Source organism: Gopherus evgoodei, chromosome 8 (assembly GCF_007399415.2).
Source record: "Gopherus evgoodei ecotype Sinaloan lineage chromosome 8, rGopEvg1_v1.p, whole genome shotgun sequence".
NCBI classification, from domain to species: domain Eukaryota; kingdom Metazoa; phylum Chordata; order Testudines; family Testudinidae; genus Gopherus; species Gopherus evgoodei.
Genome location: NC_044329.1, coordinates 33,447,249 through 33,467,618, shown reverse-complemented (window position 1 = coordinate 33,467,618; position 20,370 = coordinate 33,447,249). Strand labels below are relative to the sequence as shown.

The 20,370-nt window shown below is 43.7% G+C and overlaps 1 protein-coding gene across 1 annotated transcript in view; it reads right to left on the bottom strand.

Annotated features, from left to right (window-relative positions):
• The window catches only part of FGF18 (fibroblast growth factor 18), a 110,769-nt gene that overhangs the window by 11,095 nt on the left and 79,304 nt on the right, over positions 1–20,370 (bottom strand). The window contains exon 4 of the mRNA XM_030572753.1: positions 19,675–19,781. Coding sequence (XP_030428613.1) covers positions 19,675–19,781 — 107 coding nt within the window. The remainder of the gene's footprint in view (positions 1–19,674; positions 19,782–20,370) is intronic.

Sequence of the window (20,370 nt, the reverse complement as noted above, 5' to 3'; positions counted from 1 at the left end):
CCAATGCTAGTTAAAGCTGTGACGTAACTCCCAGAAACAACAGGGGCAGGACTTAGTGAAGACACATCCAACCTTACAGTGCATTGCTGATTTGGAAGCAAACACTCCACCGTCTAACACCAAAGATGTGATTTTCTCTGCAGTCCATTGCTATATGCCCACATGAAAGGCATATTCTTGTAGAGGAGCCTGTGGGCAAATGAAACTTCAACGCATAAATGTTTTAGCTGCTATTGCTCTGCTTTCCTTCTCCCTTCCCCTCTCAAAGCAGAGACTATTTGCAGCAGGCCTCCTCGTGCTTGCATCTGGCACACATGCATCTATCTGCAGGAGTCTGCACCAGTCACAAGGTTTGACTTTCAACTCATTCTGTGATCTGTGTTGGGAAGAGCGATCGCAACCTGGATCCTTGCAGATGGGGCTACAGAGGGACATTGCAAAGGGACAATGTCCCAGTTCAGTAGTGAGGAGAACAACCAGGTATTAGAAAAACCCTTTCCTGGGACCTCAGTTCTCTCCTGGGATATTAACTCAGTGATTTTTTTTTTACACATCCCAGGCACAAAGATGTGGTAACTGTTAGCTATTCTTTGATAAGTTTCTTATAAACTATTGTGTAAAAAGCTTGATCTATGTTGCAGCTCCTAGAGAAAATTCTCATATATCCCTCATGCTTGTATAAAGGCGAGAGACAGCACTGCAGTGAGGAGAAAACAAACCCTGCTGGATTAAAGGAGCCAGAACTGCAGATGGGGTAAATTGGCATAGCTCCATTGATTTCAATGGAGCGTCTCCAGTTCACACCAGCTGAAGATCTGTCCCTCATTTTAAAATTGCTACCAGGTCATGAGATAATGAACACATATGGCTGCAGCTTCTTTATCCAGTGGGCTCAGCAAGGTAACATCTGCCCTGTGCTACCACTTCACAATGAGGTGTCTCTGTAAATGGATCCTTTTATGCACAGCAGGCCAAAGTCACCCCTTATGTAACTGAACTCAGTGAAGTTAAAAGGGCTGAGTTTGAGCCAGTGTCTCTCCAAATGCCCTGGAATTACCAATAGGCGGCCTTGTATTGTTTGTGCAGAGCATTTGGTGAATGGCTCTCCGGTATTAAACATGAAACATCTTGAACTGACACGAAGCAGATCAAAGTGCCAAAACATTTGCTACTTCTACAATTACACTCCTGAGTCCTTTGGTGCTCCTTCTCTCCCCCTCTCCTTTTACAGCCCAACTTGGTCTTATTGGAGTTTTGTTTTCTTGTTTTAAGTTCTCCAAATGGAAAGGATCAAAGGGCTCTTTGTTGTTGTAGCAGAAGTGCTTCTCTGAGCTAGCCATTACTTCCACTAACAGCTTCCTGCTCGTAGGAAATTCTCAGGAGCCTCTATGCGACCGGATTGAGAGAAAGCATTATCAGGTGCAACAGCACCCCTCTCTCCCCGCATTAAACTGGGGCACTAAGCCACCTGAACAGCTCTGTATGGGGAAGGGAGGGTGAGGCAGATTCTTATTTATGCTTCAGAACTGCAGCTGTGCAGACAGGCTTTATAGGACTCCCAAATCCTGCACTTCTCTTGGCTTCAGCAGCAAGAGAACCCTTGCATGAATAGTTCAGATAATAACAAGGTGCAGTGATAGAGGCCCCCATCGTTTGAAGGTTTCTCTGTTTGAAAAAGATGATCTCATTCAGTAAGCCTCACACGTAATGCTGTGCAAAGCTTTTGTTAGGCAGCCCACCCATCTTGGACTGGAAGCTCTTCAAGACGGTCTCCATTTTGTGTCTTGTTCAACTGAGCACATTGCTGGTGCTTCACAACTAATAACAAACAGGCCACAGGAAACTTGCCCAGCTGCAGGTTTCTTTACAACCTAGGAGTGCATGTTTGTTGAAAGGTTCAGTGAGACTCACACCCTTCAAGAGAGACTGGGACAGTTTACAGTTTCAAGACAAATACTATGATATGGCCATTTTGATTAATTATCACCTTCTTGTGGCTTGTTCACAGCTGAATCACAAAGTGATATTTGGGAGGGTGTAAATCCATCTGAAAATGAGGAAAACTTTGGTTCACAAACTTTGAACCCAAACCCCCTGAGCAGAGCTGGGTGAAAATTTTCTGAATTGTTTTTTTGATGGAAAATTGAGGGTTTGACTAAATAAAAAGCTCAGGGAAAGTGCCTGCTTTCTGTGGAAAAGATGAACATGTTAAAAAAAATGAAAGCTGACAGTTCTTTTCTTTTTGGCTGAAACCCAAAAGCGTTTCAGTTTTTGTAATTTTGTTTTTTCAAAGAAATGTTGAAATCTTCTGCAGAAAATTCCCCATGTCCTGACCAGCTCTGCCACTGAGCTTCTTGTTCTAATGTCATCCCCATGTGACAGGTACAGACTCATAAGCATAGAAGGGACCACAAAGGTCAGTAAGTTAATGATTGCATCTAGCTGTTACTCAAAAGGCTTCCTTTGGAATTATGTATTTTTGATTCCTCATTATTATACATGGTTTCATAGTATGCTATATATTATATATTGGCTGGGCAGAATTTGATTTGTATTTTTGTGTAATTTTGATGGATAATATTGATGTTTAGCTTTAATTATTTTTTCTATTTTTATCTGTTTAAATTTTCAGTTGTGGGAAACTATATGGGATCAGCCAATAATTATTTAATAACAGTAGACTTCGAGATTCAAAAAGTTAAAGCTTTATAATTGTTGGAACAAAAATTGTCCACATCTCATATCAACATATACAAAGTTAAAATCGTTAAATCGAACTCTAATGAATTCTCAAGCAGCATCCTTCTTACTTTGCTTATCTGTAAATTTCAATTATCAACAGAAATATTTCTCGTAGGTTTGTGTGTACACAGTGAAATCCAAGTTTACTGACATTTACAGATAAAAATCCAATCCTTCCAAACATAATTAGATAGCACACATGATCTACATTTTCAATGTGAATAGTGATTTTGGGTGCTATTGTAATAATTGACAACAAATTAAAGAGTGCCTCCATTCTTGGGTCCCCAATTTGAGAAGCCTTAAAAAGGTGCTCAGCACTTTCTGATGGTGAGGCCCAAGGTACCTGAAGTTAAGAACCAAAACCTGAAGCACCCCAAATCACTCATCATTTCTGAAAACGTAGGGCTCTCTGTACAGAATCTGCACAGTGACCCATGATTTTCTGCAAGGGTCCTACTCCTCGGCACACTAGCAGAAGTTTAGTGAAGGAACCAAAAGCTGGAGGGATGTCAAAGGGCTCACCCCACCCAGAGTGGAAAATCTCAGTGGGGGAAGGGTAGGCCCAGGCCAGGTTGAAGTCATGGCATCTCTTGGCTGTGACTCTGCCACTGCCTGTGGCAGGAAAGGAAGTGGATATCTCTTAAAGGGCTTACCCCACAACGCATTCACAGCTTGGAAAGTCCCAGCAGTGTGACAAGCAGGATGGGTGAGAACTGCATGTTAGTGGAGCAGCTCCCAGGCAGAGGCAGATTAAGATTTATTGGGACCCTGGCCACAAAACATATGGGCCCTCCACACACTGGGGGCCCAGAGGTGCCAGCACTGAAGGCAGGGCCACCCAGAGGATTCAGGTGGCCTGGGGCAAAGCAATTTCGGGGGCCCCTTCCATAAGAAAAACTATAGAATACTATATTCTTGTGGGGGCCCCTGCAGGGCCCGGGGCCTGGGCAAATTGCCACACTTGCCCCGCCCCCCCGGGTGGCCCTGACTGACGGCTCAGAAGGGCCATGCCCCCCACTTTTTAAGATAGGCGTAGTAGCCTCAGGCAGGTGCAAAGCGGTGGTAGCATGGGTGTAGTTTGGGGGGCAGGGGACATTGTTCCCCCCCCCCACTCCCAAACAGCAAGGTTCAGGCCAGACGCAACAGGAGGAGAGGTGCTGCATGTGGTTGCTGCCTTGGACACACAGCCCAGGCCGCAGCTATGGCAACCTGTCACTGGGAGCGAGAGAGACCTGGCAAGGGCAGCCTGGCAGCAGGAGCTGGGCGCAGGTACTGGCACTGAGTGAGCCTGGGCGGAGTGCGGCAGCAGCTGATGCCAGGTCAGTAGAAGTGGGAGCTGCATAGAGGAGCCCTCCTGCCTGGTTCCTTGCGCCTGTGACCTAGCGGGGCAGGGCTTCCTCTCCTTGCAGAGCATTCGGCAAGCCCCGGGGAGGGGGCAGGAGGCTAGACTGGAGCCCCCACCCCAGGTCCACCTGGCAGCAGCTGCCCCGGGGGGGGGGACATGGACTGGCAGCTGCTTGTGTTCACCCCCAGCCGCCACCCAGGGCAGATGGAGGTCCGGGACTCCTCACAGTGACCCGGGCTCCCTGGGCAGTTGGAAAGAGGAGGAGCAGGGGGCAGGGCCCCAGTTCCAGTGCCCCTACACTTCTACCAGGTTCCAGCACTCCTGAGGGTGGAATTGGCTGAGGTCCTGGGCATGGACCCTGTGGACCTGGACCCATGGACCTGTGCGTTAATCTGTCACTGCTCCCACGTAGGTTGCTGTGGCTGATCCTACCACCAGATGCTCACAGGCTGCTCTTGAAGGGTTTGCCCTCCAGCAGCTTGAGAATCAAAGTGCAAGGCTGCAGGCAGACCAGACCCAGCCATGTGAAGTAATGGGAAGTAGACCTCCTCATGAACATCTCCAGTGCTCTGCATTCTGAAGTTATGCCAAGGAATCCTGAAACCATAACCACAAAGATCCTTCTTGATCCAAATGCAATTTCAGCTGCTGCACAGCACTGTAAATCAGACCATATATATCTGTAACTGTATGCCAAGAGTTACTCGATTTCACAGACACTTTCTCCAATTTACTGGCCTCTGAACTTGCAGAGTCCTCAGAGGAAAATACTTGGGAGTCAGTCATGGCAGACAGTTCAATAAAGATGACCACCAGTGCACTGCAGTCATTAATGATATATATAGGATGTCTAATTGCCTTAAAAAGGCAATGGAAAATAATATAAAGTACGGTGTGAAGATGTTATATTGAACAAGAGCACATATTGATTTGGGGCCCACTTTTTAAATGCACACTTCAACACACACACACCCCCTCATAGTGCCACACAGACACCTGTATGTGTGCATTACAGTCCTGATTTGTGCATATGCGTTGCGGGATATACACACCCATAGCAGGAGCACTGAAGTACTATGTCCAGTCTTGATCACCACATCTTAAGGAAAGTACAGAAGAAACTGAAGAGGTTCAGAGAAGGAAAAGATGGTTACTTTTTTTTTTTTTTTAAACTTTTCTAGCACCTTTTACCTAAGGATCTCAATGGATCCGAAGATCTCAAATTTTTCACTGATATTTACAAATTAAGCCACCTAGCACCTTTGTGAGGTAGGTAAGTATCATTAAACCCATTTTATTGATGGAGAAACTGAGGCATGTAACAGTGATTTGCCTAGGGTCACACAGCAGTTTGTGGCAAAATCAAGACCTACTCCCAGTCCATCACCTCTATCACAAGGTCATCCTTTCTGATATCATGGCAGGTTACTATTAGCAGTATGATAGAATGTGTGTGTGTATGTATGTATGTGACAAGAGCAAATCTAGGATTGCTTCACTTGGAAAGGAGTCTTGCAGGTGAACTTGATTGCTGAATTCAGAAGTATGAAGGGGAGGCATTCTAATTGAGTGCAAAGGGTTTCTATAATCAATAATAATAAAATCAGTCACTTCCTTCTTTTGCCCTGTCCCATAAATAGAAACTTTATGTAATTAATTAATTCAAAATTCAGAAAGAGTAAATGAAGTGAAATACTTCTGATTTTATATAGAGTGTAGTCAACTGTGGAAATCGTTCCTTCAGGAGGCCATCAGATCAAACACCCTAGCTGGGTTTCAAAAGGTCAGGATAATTTCATGACCCTTAACATCTGTATCTATGTATGTTAACATAATAGATCTAACTGAGTCTCATGCTTCAGGATGTAAATTGATTACCTTCAAGGGTAGGGAAGTAATTTCCACCCAACCACATAGAACATGACCTATTTGGCTAAATATATTGGTGGGGTGGGAGGTACTGCACTTTTTTTTGAAGCATCAGGTATTGATTATGACCAGAGGCAGAACATTGGCTTCAGCAGACCAGTGGTCTGGTCTGGCAAATCCTAGGCTTCATACTGAATAAACATAGAAACTGGCTTTGTACATTATAAGATTCCATTTAGAGTAACACAATCCTATGCAGAAAGGGACAAATTACAGCCTAACATCCTAGTGACATGATTGGCACCTGAGTTTATATCAGGGTAGAGCAGGGCCGATGCAAGGAAGTTTCACACCCTAGGCAAAACTTCCACCTTGCACACCCCCCAGCTAACCCCACCCCCCCATGGCAGCTAACTCAGCTACCCACCCGGGGAGCCCCCCCCCAGCAGTTACCCCCCCCCCGTCCCCCCATGGCAACTCACCCTGCCTGGGAAGACTTTCCCCCTTCCCCCGGCAGCTAAACCCTGCAGGGGAGACCTCCTGCGGAAACTAAGCCTTCCTGAGTAGCCCGCCCCAGCTCACCTTGGCTCCGCCTCCTCCACTGAGCACGCTAGCGCTGCTCTAATTCTCCTCCCCACCCAGGCTTGTGGCGCTGATTGGAGGAGACTTAGAGCTGGGCTGTGTGCTCAGCGGAGGAGGCAGAGTAGAGATGAGTTGGGGCAGGGAGCAGTTCCCCTGTGCGCCCCCCCTCGTTATTGCAGGCAGCCCTCCCCGCGCGCCCTCCCCCAGCCAGCTCACCTCCCCCTCCTCACCTGAGGAGGCTTTTAGGCGTCCTCAACCACTAGGCACCCTAGGCGGCCGCCTAGTTTGCCTAAATGGTTGCACCAGCCCTAGGGTAGAGTTTAGCCTCAGCACAGGCAGTCACTGACTGTCTGCAGGGCAGACGCAGATCTGTGTGTTTCAGCTCATAAGGATGAAGAAAGGAAATAATCCCACAACCAAATTAGGTGCCTTTCTTAAAAAATAATGTCAACAGCTGATCCAGCCTGTAAGTGACAAGGTTCTTTCTGTTGACATGGAGGTGTATAGCAAATGCAAGGGCTTCATCACCTTTTACAAAAACCTAACCCCTTTCTTTACATAACAAAATATAACATAGGAAATTGCCTAGGACAAATCCTATTTTTTCGCAATATCTTCTGTGCTTTTGTGCTTAAAAGTAGCCTTTCAGTTGCCTCACCAACCGAGTTATTTTTTGCAGTGGTTAGATGGTAAATTAAATTCCTCCCTTCTAAATTACTCTCTTCTAAGTGACCCTCACTTCACTTTCCAAGAACATTCTAGAGAGCCAAGCAGAAGCAGTCCATGAATGACAGTGAGGTTCACCACAACCCATGTCTCATTAGCTGCCTCTTCTGGAAGGTGATAGAGAACAGACATCAGAATAAAACAGAAAACTGTGATCAAAATATCTATCCCTTGCTACTGAACTGACTGAAGACTAGCGATGGACTAGAACTGAAGAATCAATGGGTCAGTTCCTCAGCTGGTGTGAACTGGAATCAGAGTGTACGCTGATTTATATCATCTGAAGATCTGGCCCATTATGTACCTACCAGCAGCCTTCCCTTGTCTTGATCTTTATCCTGTCAAAATCAATGGGAATTTTATCATGAACTTCAATGGGAGCAAGATCAAGCCCCAGTGAGCTGGTGTTCCCAAGCAGCTGATATCTGAACCTTTCTCTCAAGCAAAGCATGAAAAGACGCCTTCCAGTGTCTCTTGAACAGGAATAGTATGAGGCACAGATAGAGCTAAAGAAACTAAAACAGCATTGCGACGAGAGAGAAAGAAGGAAAGAACAACTGCTTTGAGCTTCCAAGCTAAGCTTTACAAACAGTTCCCCACCTCCCCATGGGCTGTGCTCCCCAACTCAGACCTGTGCCACAGCTTTGCAGGAGTTCCCTCTCTCTTTCTTCCCCTTCTTCCCGCCTTTTATTATTCCTACTAGTTTGTATTTCCTGTTTACTACTTTTTCTACATTATTAAAGATCTCTTAAAACTCATACTATGCACTAGATCCAACTCCCCGCAAAGTTAACTTGAGTCTTTCTAATGACTTCCAAAGGATCTGGACTGGGCCCTAAGGAACTTGCATAGTTCACTCTGCTTGGTGGCCAGCTGTACCGCTCTTTCTTTGGGAAGTGGACTCTGTAACCACAGCATATGAAAATGTTTCCTTCTTATATAATCTGATGTACGTCACTTCTCATTCCAATGCCAATATTTTTCTTTTTTAAATAACAGAGTAAATGGCTGTCAATAGGGATGTTTAGCTCTAGCTTACGGTGAAAACTCAATTTAAAAAAGAGAAAAGCATTTGGGTACCAGTACTCTAGTACTTAGAGCCTATCACTGTAGTAACTATTGAAACACCTAGGATAGGCAAAGACTTTGATATGCGCTTAAAATGTGATTCAGACTTTAGACAATTGATCTGCCCTGTACATTGCCCTGTGTGCCGTTATATTGCAAATTCAGTTCCACATAAAGGGTTCCCACTGATACCAAAGAAAACTCCATTCATAGAACCCAAAGCTGAGTTCCAGACTGCAGATAAGCAACTCAAAATATGGAACCAGGAGGAAAATGTTGCCCATAGTTTGGCTGAAGTAAAAAGATTCCTGCCCCCAGGTCAGCCCAAGAGTATCTGTATTAACCTGCAGTGCTTTGAAGGCAATATAAACTGGACATAATGTAAAGCAGCTTAGCTCAGATCTTAAATATGTACATTATTGTTATACATGTCAGGCTGACAGTGTCTAACATTGAAAATTTTCTACTTGGCAAAGTAGCCAAATTTGAATCCAATTGCATCAACTAACGGGGTGTTTACATATGCTTAATAACTTGCATGTATGAAATCTGTGACTAGAACTAGACAGAATGAACACTAAAAATGTGTGCACCATACATGTCCTCTCAATATTACAGACTAAATGCTCCATAGATCAGTGAACGTGAGTGAGACTACAAATGTAAATCCAACATGCTATTCTTTTCACAACCCATGGCATGATTATTATAGATTGTCAGCTAACCTGGGCCATCAGAGGCTTGGCACCAATTGGTTTGAAAGAGAGTCACAGATATTCATCCCAGGGCAGAGTCTGCGCCCCAATGGAATTAAAGCAACTTTTAGCCACATATGCCAAATATGTCCATTTATTACATAGAATAGCGAGATTTCCCAATCTCTTCTGACTTGTACCATTATCATGTGTACCTAAATGCCTCTATGATACCTTCTCTAGAAATCCCTTGGTATCTCAGATTCAAACTTCTTTCTTTCTCCTGTGCTCTGCTCACCCACTTCTACTAACATCACCGAAATGCTCTCCCCATCTCTGAGACCTGCATCTCCTCTTTTTCCCATCCAGGCTTCTCTCATGTTCTGCTGCTTCTTCCTCTACATCCTTGCAAAAAATCCAACCTTTCTCCCACACCCTGGCCATTAAAACCCTTGTCCACATCTTGGTCTCTCCTGGTCTTTCCCTCGCTCTCCTTCTCCCCCACCACCTTCCCAAAAATATATAAATACAAAATGCTGCTGTTTGAATCATCTTCCTCCCAACAGTGTGACAATGTGACTCCTTTCCTGGAATCCCTCCACCTACTTCATCTCACCTTCTGCATCAGACTGCTCAAAGATTTCCCCTCTGTGACCCAGCACAGCCCTTCCTCTGTCGAGATCTCTGCTCTCATTTCCTTACAAGCATCCCTCTTACGTGCTCTGTTTGTATCTTCACTTCCAATCTTCATGCCTCTTTCCACACTGCCCCTTACACTTAGAAGTCCTCCAATTCCTTGTGCCTCAAACAACCTCCTTCTCTTCATCCAAATTCCTCCTGGAAACACATTCTTCTGCAACACTTTTCACAGTAACCCAGAGTTGATAACCCAGATAGTTACTATAAATAACTGCACCACAAAAAGACAGCTCTTAACCTATGCTTTGTTTATACCTATTTTCTGTGCCTTAATTAGAATGGAAGCTCATTGGTGCTTGTCTTCCTCTGTATTTGTACAGCACCAGACTCACTGTTGCCATTCAATAAATAGGAGGAGGAGGAAGAAGAGGAAGAAGAAAATAATTATTTTGTCAGGTCTGAACCAGACTGCAAGCTCCCAGAGGCAGGACCAGAACCACTGCTACTTGCAAATGTTAATACCCTAAAGATACAGTTCATTTGTATAAACTCCTACCATTTTGGAGGAGTCACTGCAATGTACTATGTCACCTCACTGTTGTGATGAATCAGCCTCCATGTAAAAAAGAATAGTTTCACTGGACCTTAACAGTAGGGCGATAAGCGACTCTTCTGGTAGAGTACCATGGTGTAATGCTATTCATAGCAAGAATTCTTGGAAAACCCATTCAACATTCAGCACTCTATGGGTACAGTACCTTGAGCTAGCATGTGATCAATGAAAGAAACATTCCAATTTAATTCTGATTGTTCTGGATGCACAAAATGCTCCAGTAGAACTTGGGTGGAGTGGGAAGTGTGTAATGTTTAGAAGCATTCAGAAATCCGGCTGATTGGAGAGAAGGCAGAGTACTTATTAACTACCCAAGCATTCAGCTCAGACTGAGTCTGCTCAGGCTTCTAGAAATAATTTGTTCACAGTGGCGTTTGCTCAGGGGCTACTACATGCCAGTAACTTGATATCTTAGTCCTCGTCTACACACAGTTTATGTACCAGTATAACGACATTAGTTAGGGGGATGATTTTTTTTACGGAAATAGTTATGCTAGTACAACGCCAAGTGCAGACACAGTTATATCAGTATAAAAGGTTTCTTGTACCAATATAACTTATTCCCCTTCCTGTATGGGAATACACTAAACTGATATCAGCACTATTATCCTGGTATAGCTGCATCCACACTAGAGGGGAGCTGTAGCACTTTAACTTGACCAGTATAATTAAAATGGTACAACTTTTGTGTTTAGACAGCCTTAGAGGAAGGGACTACTCCTTAGTTTTTAACCTTTTTTTTAATCTGAATGATGTTTTATGCAATATTTTTCATGTTAAATATACAGGAAAAGATTATGACAACTACTACAAGCACATACTGCATGTCCAAGTAAACTGAGTGCATATAATAACATACATGCAGTGTAACACCCACACCCACCCTTTGAGAACACGTAGCACATGATTGAAGCACTGAAAAGATTAGAGATTGCAGCAACTGGGCCCAGATCCAGATTCTTCAGAGATCAGAAGTGTGTGGATTGAGGGATGTGATTCAGTCTGTACTAGATGGGGGAAGCTATGAAGTTCATAGTGTTGTCAATTCTCATGAGTTTATCACAAGCTTCTGGAATCAAGTGATTGCATGAAAATTTCACTTTTTTTTTTTCAAAATAATAGTACATTTCTTGCCCTCGTGGCTGCAGAGGAAAGTCCGAAAATGTGACCCGAGTAAGAAGACAAAGAAAAAACCCAAATATTTGTTGTTCAAATCTCAACATTTTAAAGCCAATCTCATGGTTTTGGGAAGCCAGATTCATGATCTTTGAACACTCTGGGTTAGCAATACTGCAGTTGAGTTCTACATCCAGAGTTCCTCAGAGTTCAAAGGCATTTGGGGTGTCCACACAGCCAATTAAAATGGGAAAGGAAGAGAAGCGTAAAGACATAGCTTAGAAAGTAAAGGAGGAGGGAGAGGGGCCAGGAGCAGCTCACCTGAAGAACAAATCTCACTGAATATGAAGAATCACACTGCAGTTCAAAAAGGGCGCTGACTGAACTCACAAAAGCCAGGTAATTTAAAACCCTGCCACGCCTTGCCTCTGAAGGAAGTGCCAGTCAGGACAGTTCATGACAAGAGAGCTTTGAAAAAAATGTATGAGATTAAAGTTCAGATTCCATCAAACACTCCTTGGTTCTGGTTTTGTAGCAAGCACAGTGCTAAGTCCAGGAATTGCTAGGGTTTATGGGGTTTTTGAATGAGCCTGGGTCCAGGACTGAGTGAGCCTGGTAAGACTAATTGTTTAATGTCAAAACATTGTGAAATTTGCAGTTCTGACCCAAAGCCAAGTGAAATCTGATAGTTTTGATTATCATATCGCTTTGAAGTTTGGGGTCAGTTTTAATCCCAAACTCAGGGGGGCAAATCTGATGCACATTGAACTGGGAGAAAAATGTTTGCCCAACAAACCCCTGCAAAGCAGAAGGGCAGAGTTCGATGCAGCTCTAGGTCTATGGGCAGAATTCTCCACTGCCACATGCACACCTTTTTATCAGCACCGCAGCTCTCTGTGGCACCCTCTGCATTTGGTCCATGCTCAGAACTCACACTGACTGGCAACAGAGAATCCTCTTGCAGAGAAGAGATCTGAAGTGCAGACATGCAGAGGAGAATCATGCACCATGTGTGCTGCATAGGCACATTCAGGTGAGTTAAGGGCACAGTTCCAACCTTACCTTGGAATCTTTCTTCATCTCTATTTAAATCAGACCCTTAATGTTACCATGACATAGTGTTTTTATTTAATCTGTGCTTTATGGTTTTTCCCAAGGCTCCCAAAGAAGTCAGTAGTAAGACTCCCACTGGTGCAGCTAAGCCAGTGCTGAGTGCTTTTAAGAACTCCACCCCGTATTTCCCACCAGATAGTCCTGGCCCTTAAAAAATTCCTTTTGTCCTGAAGGGGTTTTCCCATCCTGCATGGAGAGTTCCACTGAAGTTCTTGTAAAAGAAGACACCCCGTTTCCTGTAAACCAGGACTGCATGCCTGGACAATAACCAACACCTTCACTTTTTGATGCCATTGGATTTATTTTTTCCCCTAACCTTCCCGTTTTAACACACACACACACGCGCGTGCACGCTTCAAGAAACCCCCCATTACATTTGCTGTAATGTAAACAACGCCAAATTATTACTTTCCCCTAAAGACCACTGCTGGCAGGAGTCAGTGATAAAGCTCTGCCAAAACAGTCTTTGGCATCAAGCAACAGTTTGCAAAACTACAGAGATCCTTACCATATGGTATTAGCAACATACTGGTAACATTAAATTGGTTTGGAAAGCCACAAGAAAATGGTAAGTTTCTTAGGTCAGATCTACATTACAAACTTCTTTTGCTGGCATAGCTGTGTCAGTTAGGGCTATGATGGGGTGTGATCTCTGACCAACTGTGCAGGCAAAACCCCTAATGCAGACACAATTAGATCAGCAAACTAGATTTTTGTTCGTATTGCTTATTTTGCTCAGGATGCTGAAATAAGCTATACTAGCAAAACTACAAGGTTTGTCACTATAAGCTGCATTCGCATTAAGAACACTTTGGCAGTATAATATACCAGTACAGCGATACTGGCAAAGCCTTCCTAGTATAGGCCTGAATGTAGTGTAAAACTTTGCTTCATCTGTTTTTATAGTAGAGTGAGTTTAAATCCAGACCATTCAAGTGGCTGTATTTTATACCCTTTAATAGGAACAGGGGGTAGGAGGTGGAAATTGTCCATAAAAGATACAGAAAGGCGGAATAAAAGAAAAACCTTAAAATTCCAAACTTATCTCAAGAAATATTGAAAATATTAAAGGTGATTTCCTGGGGAGTTTGAATTTCAGATCCTTGTGGTTTTTTAAAAAAAATCTCAGAGTACTATGGTAAAAGTTAGAGTGCTAGTTTGGCGCACAACAGCGAATTGTACAATATGGATATGTTGCACGTTATTATATGTTGTATTCTTAGTAAACAGCTGAGTTAATGTAATTGGTCTGAGATTTTGTTAGGACGTGACCTTACATTTTCTTTTTAGCCCACAGTGTCATACAATCCCAATCCCCACTTGCTGAAAGGGAGCCAAATCTTGAGGTATCTGCTTACTCCTTACTCAGGCAGAACTCCCACTCAGCCAAATTCTGAGGCCTTTAGCAGCTTTTGTCAATGGGTGTTTTGTAGAGTGTAACTGCCACTGGAGCACAAGTGCCTAAAGAGAGAGCTCCCACCCCAGAGATTCTTACAGATTTGGGACAGGGGAGCACTGTGGTTTTCATTTGACAGCTCCCCAGAAGCTGTAAAATGAGTGAAAGGGCTACCCATCACCCCTGAAGAACACATGATGGGGCTCTGTCCCAGAGAGGAAGTGGGAGGAGGAAGTCAGACCACCATCTTTCAGAAGACACCTCAGATTGGGAGGGGATTGGGGATGGAAGCTAGGGCAACAGTTGGGGATAGGTACCTGTGGGATAGAAGCAGGAACTGGATGCCTTACAGTGGTGCACACAGAATCATCCCAGGTCCACAAACTGTGCATGGACCCAGGCTGTTGTTCACGGGAGAGTATAGAACATGAATCCACCCTGTCTGTGCGTTCCAGGAGATGCACTGCCCAACTCATGAATTCTCTTCCCAGGGTGACATTCATATGGCTAACCAATCACGTGTATGCTGCATAACAATGGACTGCTGCATGGATCTCCTTATGAGGGAGCAAAGGGGAAACGTCACAGCGTCCTCAAATTCTATATAGCACCTAATTCTGCAGCAGAAGGAACACTGGGTAGCAAGCTGGTGGAGCATGGCATGACGAGCCTGGTCTCCAATGCTCATTTTGAAATGAAAATTCAAGTTCTCAGCATCAACACAACACTTCCAACATGCTTAGTGGTGTACCAACCAACAGCAATTGGCTTGCATGACTGTCTGCCGTTCCCTGCTGTAAAGATTTTGTAGTCCTTATTGCACACAGAATATTACTTAGCACTTAACTTCAAGTCCCTTACCAACATTGTCTCATAAAACTCCTACTTTATACGTATTATTATCTATATTTCTGAAATAGAGCAGCCGAAGCAGAAAGAAAAATGACTAGTCTGAGGCCCCAGTGAGAGTCATTGGAGGTGTAACTTCCAGCTCAGAGAGACATACCTGTCCTAGCTCTGATCGAGTCCACAGGCCATGAAAGCAGGGTCGCCTGGAGGAGGGCAAGTGTGGCAATTTGCCCCAGGCCCCGCAGGGGCCCTGCATGCCCTGGCCTAGTGGCAGTCTGGGTCTTCAGCGGCATTTCAGTGGGAGGTGAGGACCTTCAGTGCTGCCGAAGATGCGGAGCGACTGAAGGGCTCCCCACTACCGAAATGCCGCTGAAGACCCGGACTGCTGCCGGGTGAGTACAAGGGCCGCAGCTCCCCCTGCTTTGCCCCAGGCCCCCTGAATCCTCTGTGCGACCCTGGGCTAGAGTGGGTACCTGCCCTCAGGATGGTCCTGTCTGAAAACATAGGCAAGTATTTGGGGCTGCCAGTTCAGCCTGCCACTCACACTGCCAGAACTACACGGGTATTTTTAGCTCAATCAAAACTAACATGGGTATATCTCCCCAAGCTGGAAATTACATCTTCTGCTCCAGTGTGGATACAACCACTGTCAGAGTCAGCATTAGAATTCAGGAGATCCTGCACACAGACTACTAGGGCTCACCTCTCTCACACTGAAAATTCAATTATAGCAAAAATATTGAGCCCTTAAGCATCCGGTTAGCCATAAGATATGGAATTAAGCACCATCTAAAATAATTGGGCCAGATTGTCAACTGATGTAAATCAGAGTGTCTCTGATGCTATTGTGTCATTACAATTAATAGTCAGTCTGAAAGAAAAGGGATGTGTGTGCATACACATACATCAGTGTGCACACAGCGGTGAAAGAGAAAATGAGTCAGAACAAATCATGGATATTATCCATTGATTATCATCCTGTCTGGAACACATAGGAAAACTGATTTTATTTAACATGAAAATCCCCAACTAGGAGAGATTACTAAGTGAGAAAACTGGAATTGAAACTTTCTCAGCTATCATTTGTATGAGCCAGAGTGTTAAATCTTTCACTTAGAGCGTTCTTCTCCCAAGTGTCGGTCAGAAGCCTGAGTTAAATGGGCATTAACAAAAAACAAACAGAAAACAAAGTTTTAAACAAAACTAACAGTTCCCTTCCACCTAAATTGCTCTCTCTTCATGATGTCATAATCCCAGTTAGCTCATCAGCGGGCCACAGACACCTAGTAAAACCAGGGAAATTAAGACATGCTGTTTCTAAGGTAAAATAAACAAATAACTAAAGCAGAAAACAAATATTTGAAATCACCAACCAAATAAAAACCTGATTAGGCCTTCTTTACACAACATCAAGCAGCAGCTAGAGAGCATGCACAATTCAATTTGCTTTTCTGCTGCGCAGGTCACTTGTAACAGAAAAACAGTCATTCCCTTTCCAGCACTTGCCTAGTCTCCAGTTTTCATACATTGCACTTGGGACTCCCAAGTTGGGAGGTAGTGGGTCAGCATCTTGGAAAACTCAGAAGCGGCCTGCAGTGACAACAGAGTTAGAATCCTGCCTGTGACACTTTTCAGACCTTTGGCCAATGTCAGCTGTGAAGTCACAAAGAATAACTAACAAGAAAGGAAAAACAGCGAGGAGTCCTTGTGGCACCTTAGAGACTAACAAATTTATTTTGGGCATAAGCTTTCATGGGCTAAAACTCACTTTTAGCCCATGAAAGCTTATGCCAAAATAAACTTGTTAGTCTCTAAGGTGCCACAAGGACTCCTCGCTGTTCTTGCCAATACAGACTAACATGGCTGCCCCTCTGAAACAAGGAAGGGAGAGCAATGCTGCAAACACCAGATTTTGAGCTGCTGAGAAAGCGACATTGGAAGCCTGGACTCAGAAGAGCTGGCACAGATGTAAATGAGTCGATGAAAAAGAAAAATGAAGGCTGCTCTTTTGAACCCTTAGGATTAATCTGCTTGCCTGCAACATAACTAGCTCCAAGGCAGGGAACGAGCCCAGTTTCTGAAATGGTCACTTTCGTCAGACGTTCCAGCTGTGAATAACAACAACCTGCTCCGATTTGTAATATTCTTTCTAGGTGATTATGGGAAACAAAAAAGAACTAAATTCAAAGCAGGTTTTCAACTGGGGAGAATCCAAAAATGCTGACTGAGGAGGAGAACAAAGCCAGATGGCATCTGTTGGTATTGTTACGGATTATGCAGTGTAAGGCAAGAGGAAACGAGCAGAGAAAAAGAAGCAGTTTTGCCTCAAATTTCCACTGTCGCCAGATGGACATGCTGGGGCAACTGCAAAATGATCATTGTGTGCTTCGTATTTCCTCTCAGAATGTACTTTGAGATTTGCATTAGCCCAGGTATGAATTTTTATCTAACGTTTTCCTCGGGGCTTACTAGCTGTTTAGAGCATTCGGTCTAAAAAACACTCCCTCAAACTCTTGCCACAAAAAGAGCTGAAACTATGATACTAATTAAAACCACACTCTTTGGTATCAAGAAGACATGCTGTTATTTTCGTTTGTGCTCTTGAGAAGCTGTTAATATGGGCAACGCGTCTGGAACATTTTCCTTCCAAACAGAATGTTCGGTGCCCCCTCCTGCTCAAGGAGGCATGTTTTATGAACTTGCCAGCAATCTGGATCTTTACCGGCGTGGGGCAGGAAGGCTCAGATATGATATTTACAAGAAAAGATTTATTTTAAAATGAGCTGTTTGCCAGCTTAACATCATGAAAAGCATATTGAGAGAAACTGAAACATCCCATTATATGAAGAGAACAAGCTAAATAATTGTCCTGAATCACACCCAATGAGCCAAATTGTGGGACTGGTTCTGAAAAAGACTTAGGCCTAAATTTTCAAAAGTGGTATCTGACAAGCCTGTTTCTGGGTATCCGGTTTAAGACCCCTAAGGCTCATTGGTTGCTGCCTGCATCATGTGTGGTCATTTGCACCAGTGTAAATGGCACTGAAGCAGAATGTCGGCATTTTACAGTCACTTTACATGAATCCACCTTAGATTCTTACACGGCCCTCACGGCTGTGGTATCTCAACACCTCACAGCCGTTAACATATTTATCCCCACAACACTCCCCGTGAGCAGGACTGTGTTGTTATCCACACCATATAGATGGGGAACTGAGGCACAGAGAGGCTAAGAGCCAGATTTTTCAAGGTATTTAGGCACTTAAAGATACAGATAGGTGCCAAGTAGGATTTTCAAAAGCACGTAAGTACCTAACTCCCATTGGCCCTTAGGAGCTTTTGAAGATCCCACTAAGCACCTATCTTTAGGTGATTAAATAACTTAAAAAATTATGGCCCCATGTTACTTCTCCAAAGTCACACAAGACATCTGTGCCAGAACATAAAATCAAATGTGGTTCTGCTAAATCCCAGGCCATGGCCTTAACCAATGAATGATCCTTCCTCTCAAGGTGAAGGACAATGATGAATCCAGCATTTAGGTCTGATTTTCCAAGATGCTGAGCATTTGCAAATCCCATTGATTTAAAATGGAATCCCAGTGTGCAACACTTCAGAGAAACAGGTTGTCAGCATCTTAGGTTGGGCACCCAGAATTAATGGGTGCTTTTGAAAATTATGTCTACACTACCCCCCGGATTGATGCTCTGGGTATCGATGCATCAGGTCTGATTTAGCAGGTCTAGTGAAGACCTGTCATATCGATCACAGATCACTCTCCAGTCGACCCCAGTACTCTACCCCGAACGAGAAGAGCAAGGTAAGTCAATAGGAGAATGTCTCCCATCAACCCAGCATAGTGAGGACCCCGCATAAGTCAACCTAAGCTATGTTGACTCCGGCTACGTTATTCACGTAGCTGGAGTTGCATAGTTTAGGTCAACTTATTGAGGTAGTGTAGACATCAGTCTTTAAAGTAGCCTTTACTTACATGAGTAAAGGTATAGGAAAGCACCCTATGAAAAGACTCCCCCTCCCCACACACAGTGTCACTCCTGGGACCACCATAGTACATAACATCTCACCAGAGTGGCTAGGACACCTGGTTTCTATTTGGGAATATGGCTTTCAGTGCCTTTGTTGACTCAAAGCAAAAAACTCAGCTTCCCTTTTTCACTGCCACAGGGCTAGCCAGTGTTTTAATTCATGTGGTACAGAGGGTGAGTGCTTTTTATGTGCGTTTGGTGGAATTTAACTTTGACAGCCTCCTGCCCAATTATTTAACGTTGGATTCACCAGCAATACAAAGAACCCATGTAAGTTACAAAAACAAGTTAATGAATTAAAAAAAATATGACTTCAGCAAAGAAGTTAAGCTACACAGGCAAATATGTGTAATTTGTTACATGCTTCTATTGTGCTGGGATCCAAAGTAATAAAATATTCCTGTAATGCTAGAACCGTGGGGCCCAGCCCTAATAAGATGTTCAGATTCCAATATTAGTTTTGCTACAGTATATTCTGACTCTTGTTATTAAAACAGGCACTACACTGCTAACCTCCCTAACATGTTCCTAACATTTTTTTTTTACCACCAAGGTAAAAGAGATTTATATCATGTAATGTGAGTGCTCAATTGTTTTTGAGATGCATACATCTTTTGTCAATCTATGCAACTGTAAAATGGAAACCTGTGCATACCCAAGGCATCAGTAATAAAATCCTGGTGGTTGGCTGCTTTATTTTATTGTGGGGGAAGGGTTGGTAGAGGGATGGACTGCTTTAAAAATTCCACATTCCTCAAGTCCTGCTTTTCATTTGGGGTTGACAGGCAAAGTTCGGAACACATCATTACGGCTTCGCAGTCACTGCTAAAGGTAATGCTCATGTTACAAATGAATTAATAGGAAACACTTACCTTCCCCACTAGCTTGCCTTTCCTGTTCATGCAAAGGTAAAAGTCTGTCTCTTTCCCTTTGATCCGGACTTGACTGCCAAATGTGTCTGTTTCCACTAGAAGCTGGGCTTGTAAAAGGAAGAAGAAAAAAGGCATTTACCAGCGCAGTCAGACCAAGTCATGGCATGAATGAGGTAAGTCAAGAAGTTCTCCTATATCCACCTGGATCACTAAATGAAGACACAGTCCATATGGGGAAAAAAAATCATACACAACCGACCAACCCACACACCTTACCACAGGCTGAATTCTGCTCTTGGTTACACAGGTATAAATCTAAAATAATGCTACTGACTTCATCTGATTACCCCAGATTTACATCAGTGTAATTGAGAATTTACACACACACACTTTTACTGCCCAGTTTAACAAAGTTATATTATTATTATTGTGTGGGGAGGGGAGTCTCCCCATAAAAGGTCATGTGAATTACGTTCTCAGGAATGATGCCATTAACAGCAAAGTGAAAACTAAATTCATTACCACAGGCCAACGTGTGGTGTGCCAGCCCTAACCAAGACAGACAAAAGGGCACTTGGTTATCATGGCCCCTTCAGGCTGTGGCAATTTCACTGAAACCAACAACAGGGAGCAAATTAGTACCCATTGCTTTGGTGCCTTTTTTGATGAGGACGCTGGCTCTTTAAAAGTTCTGTA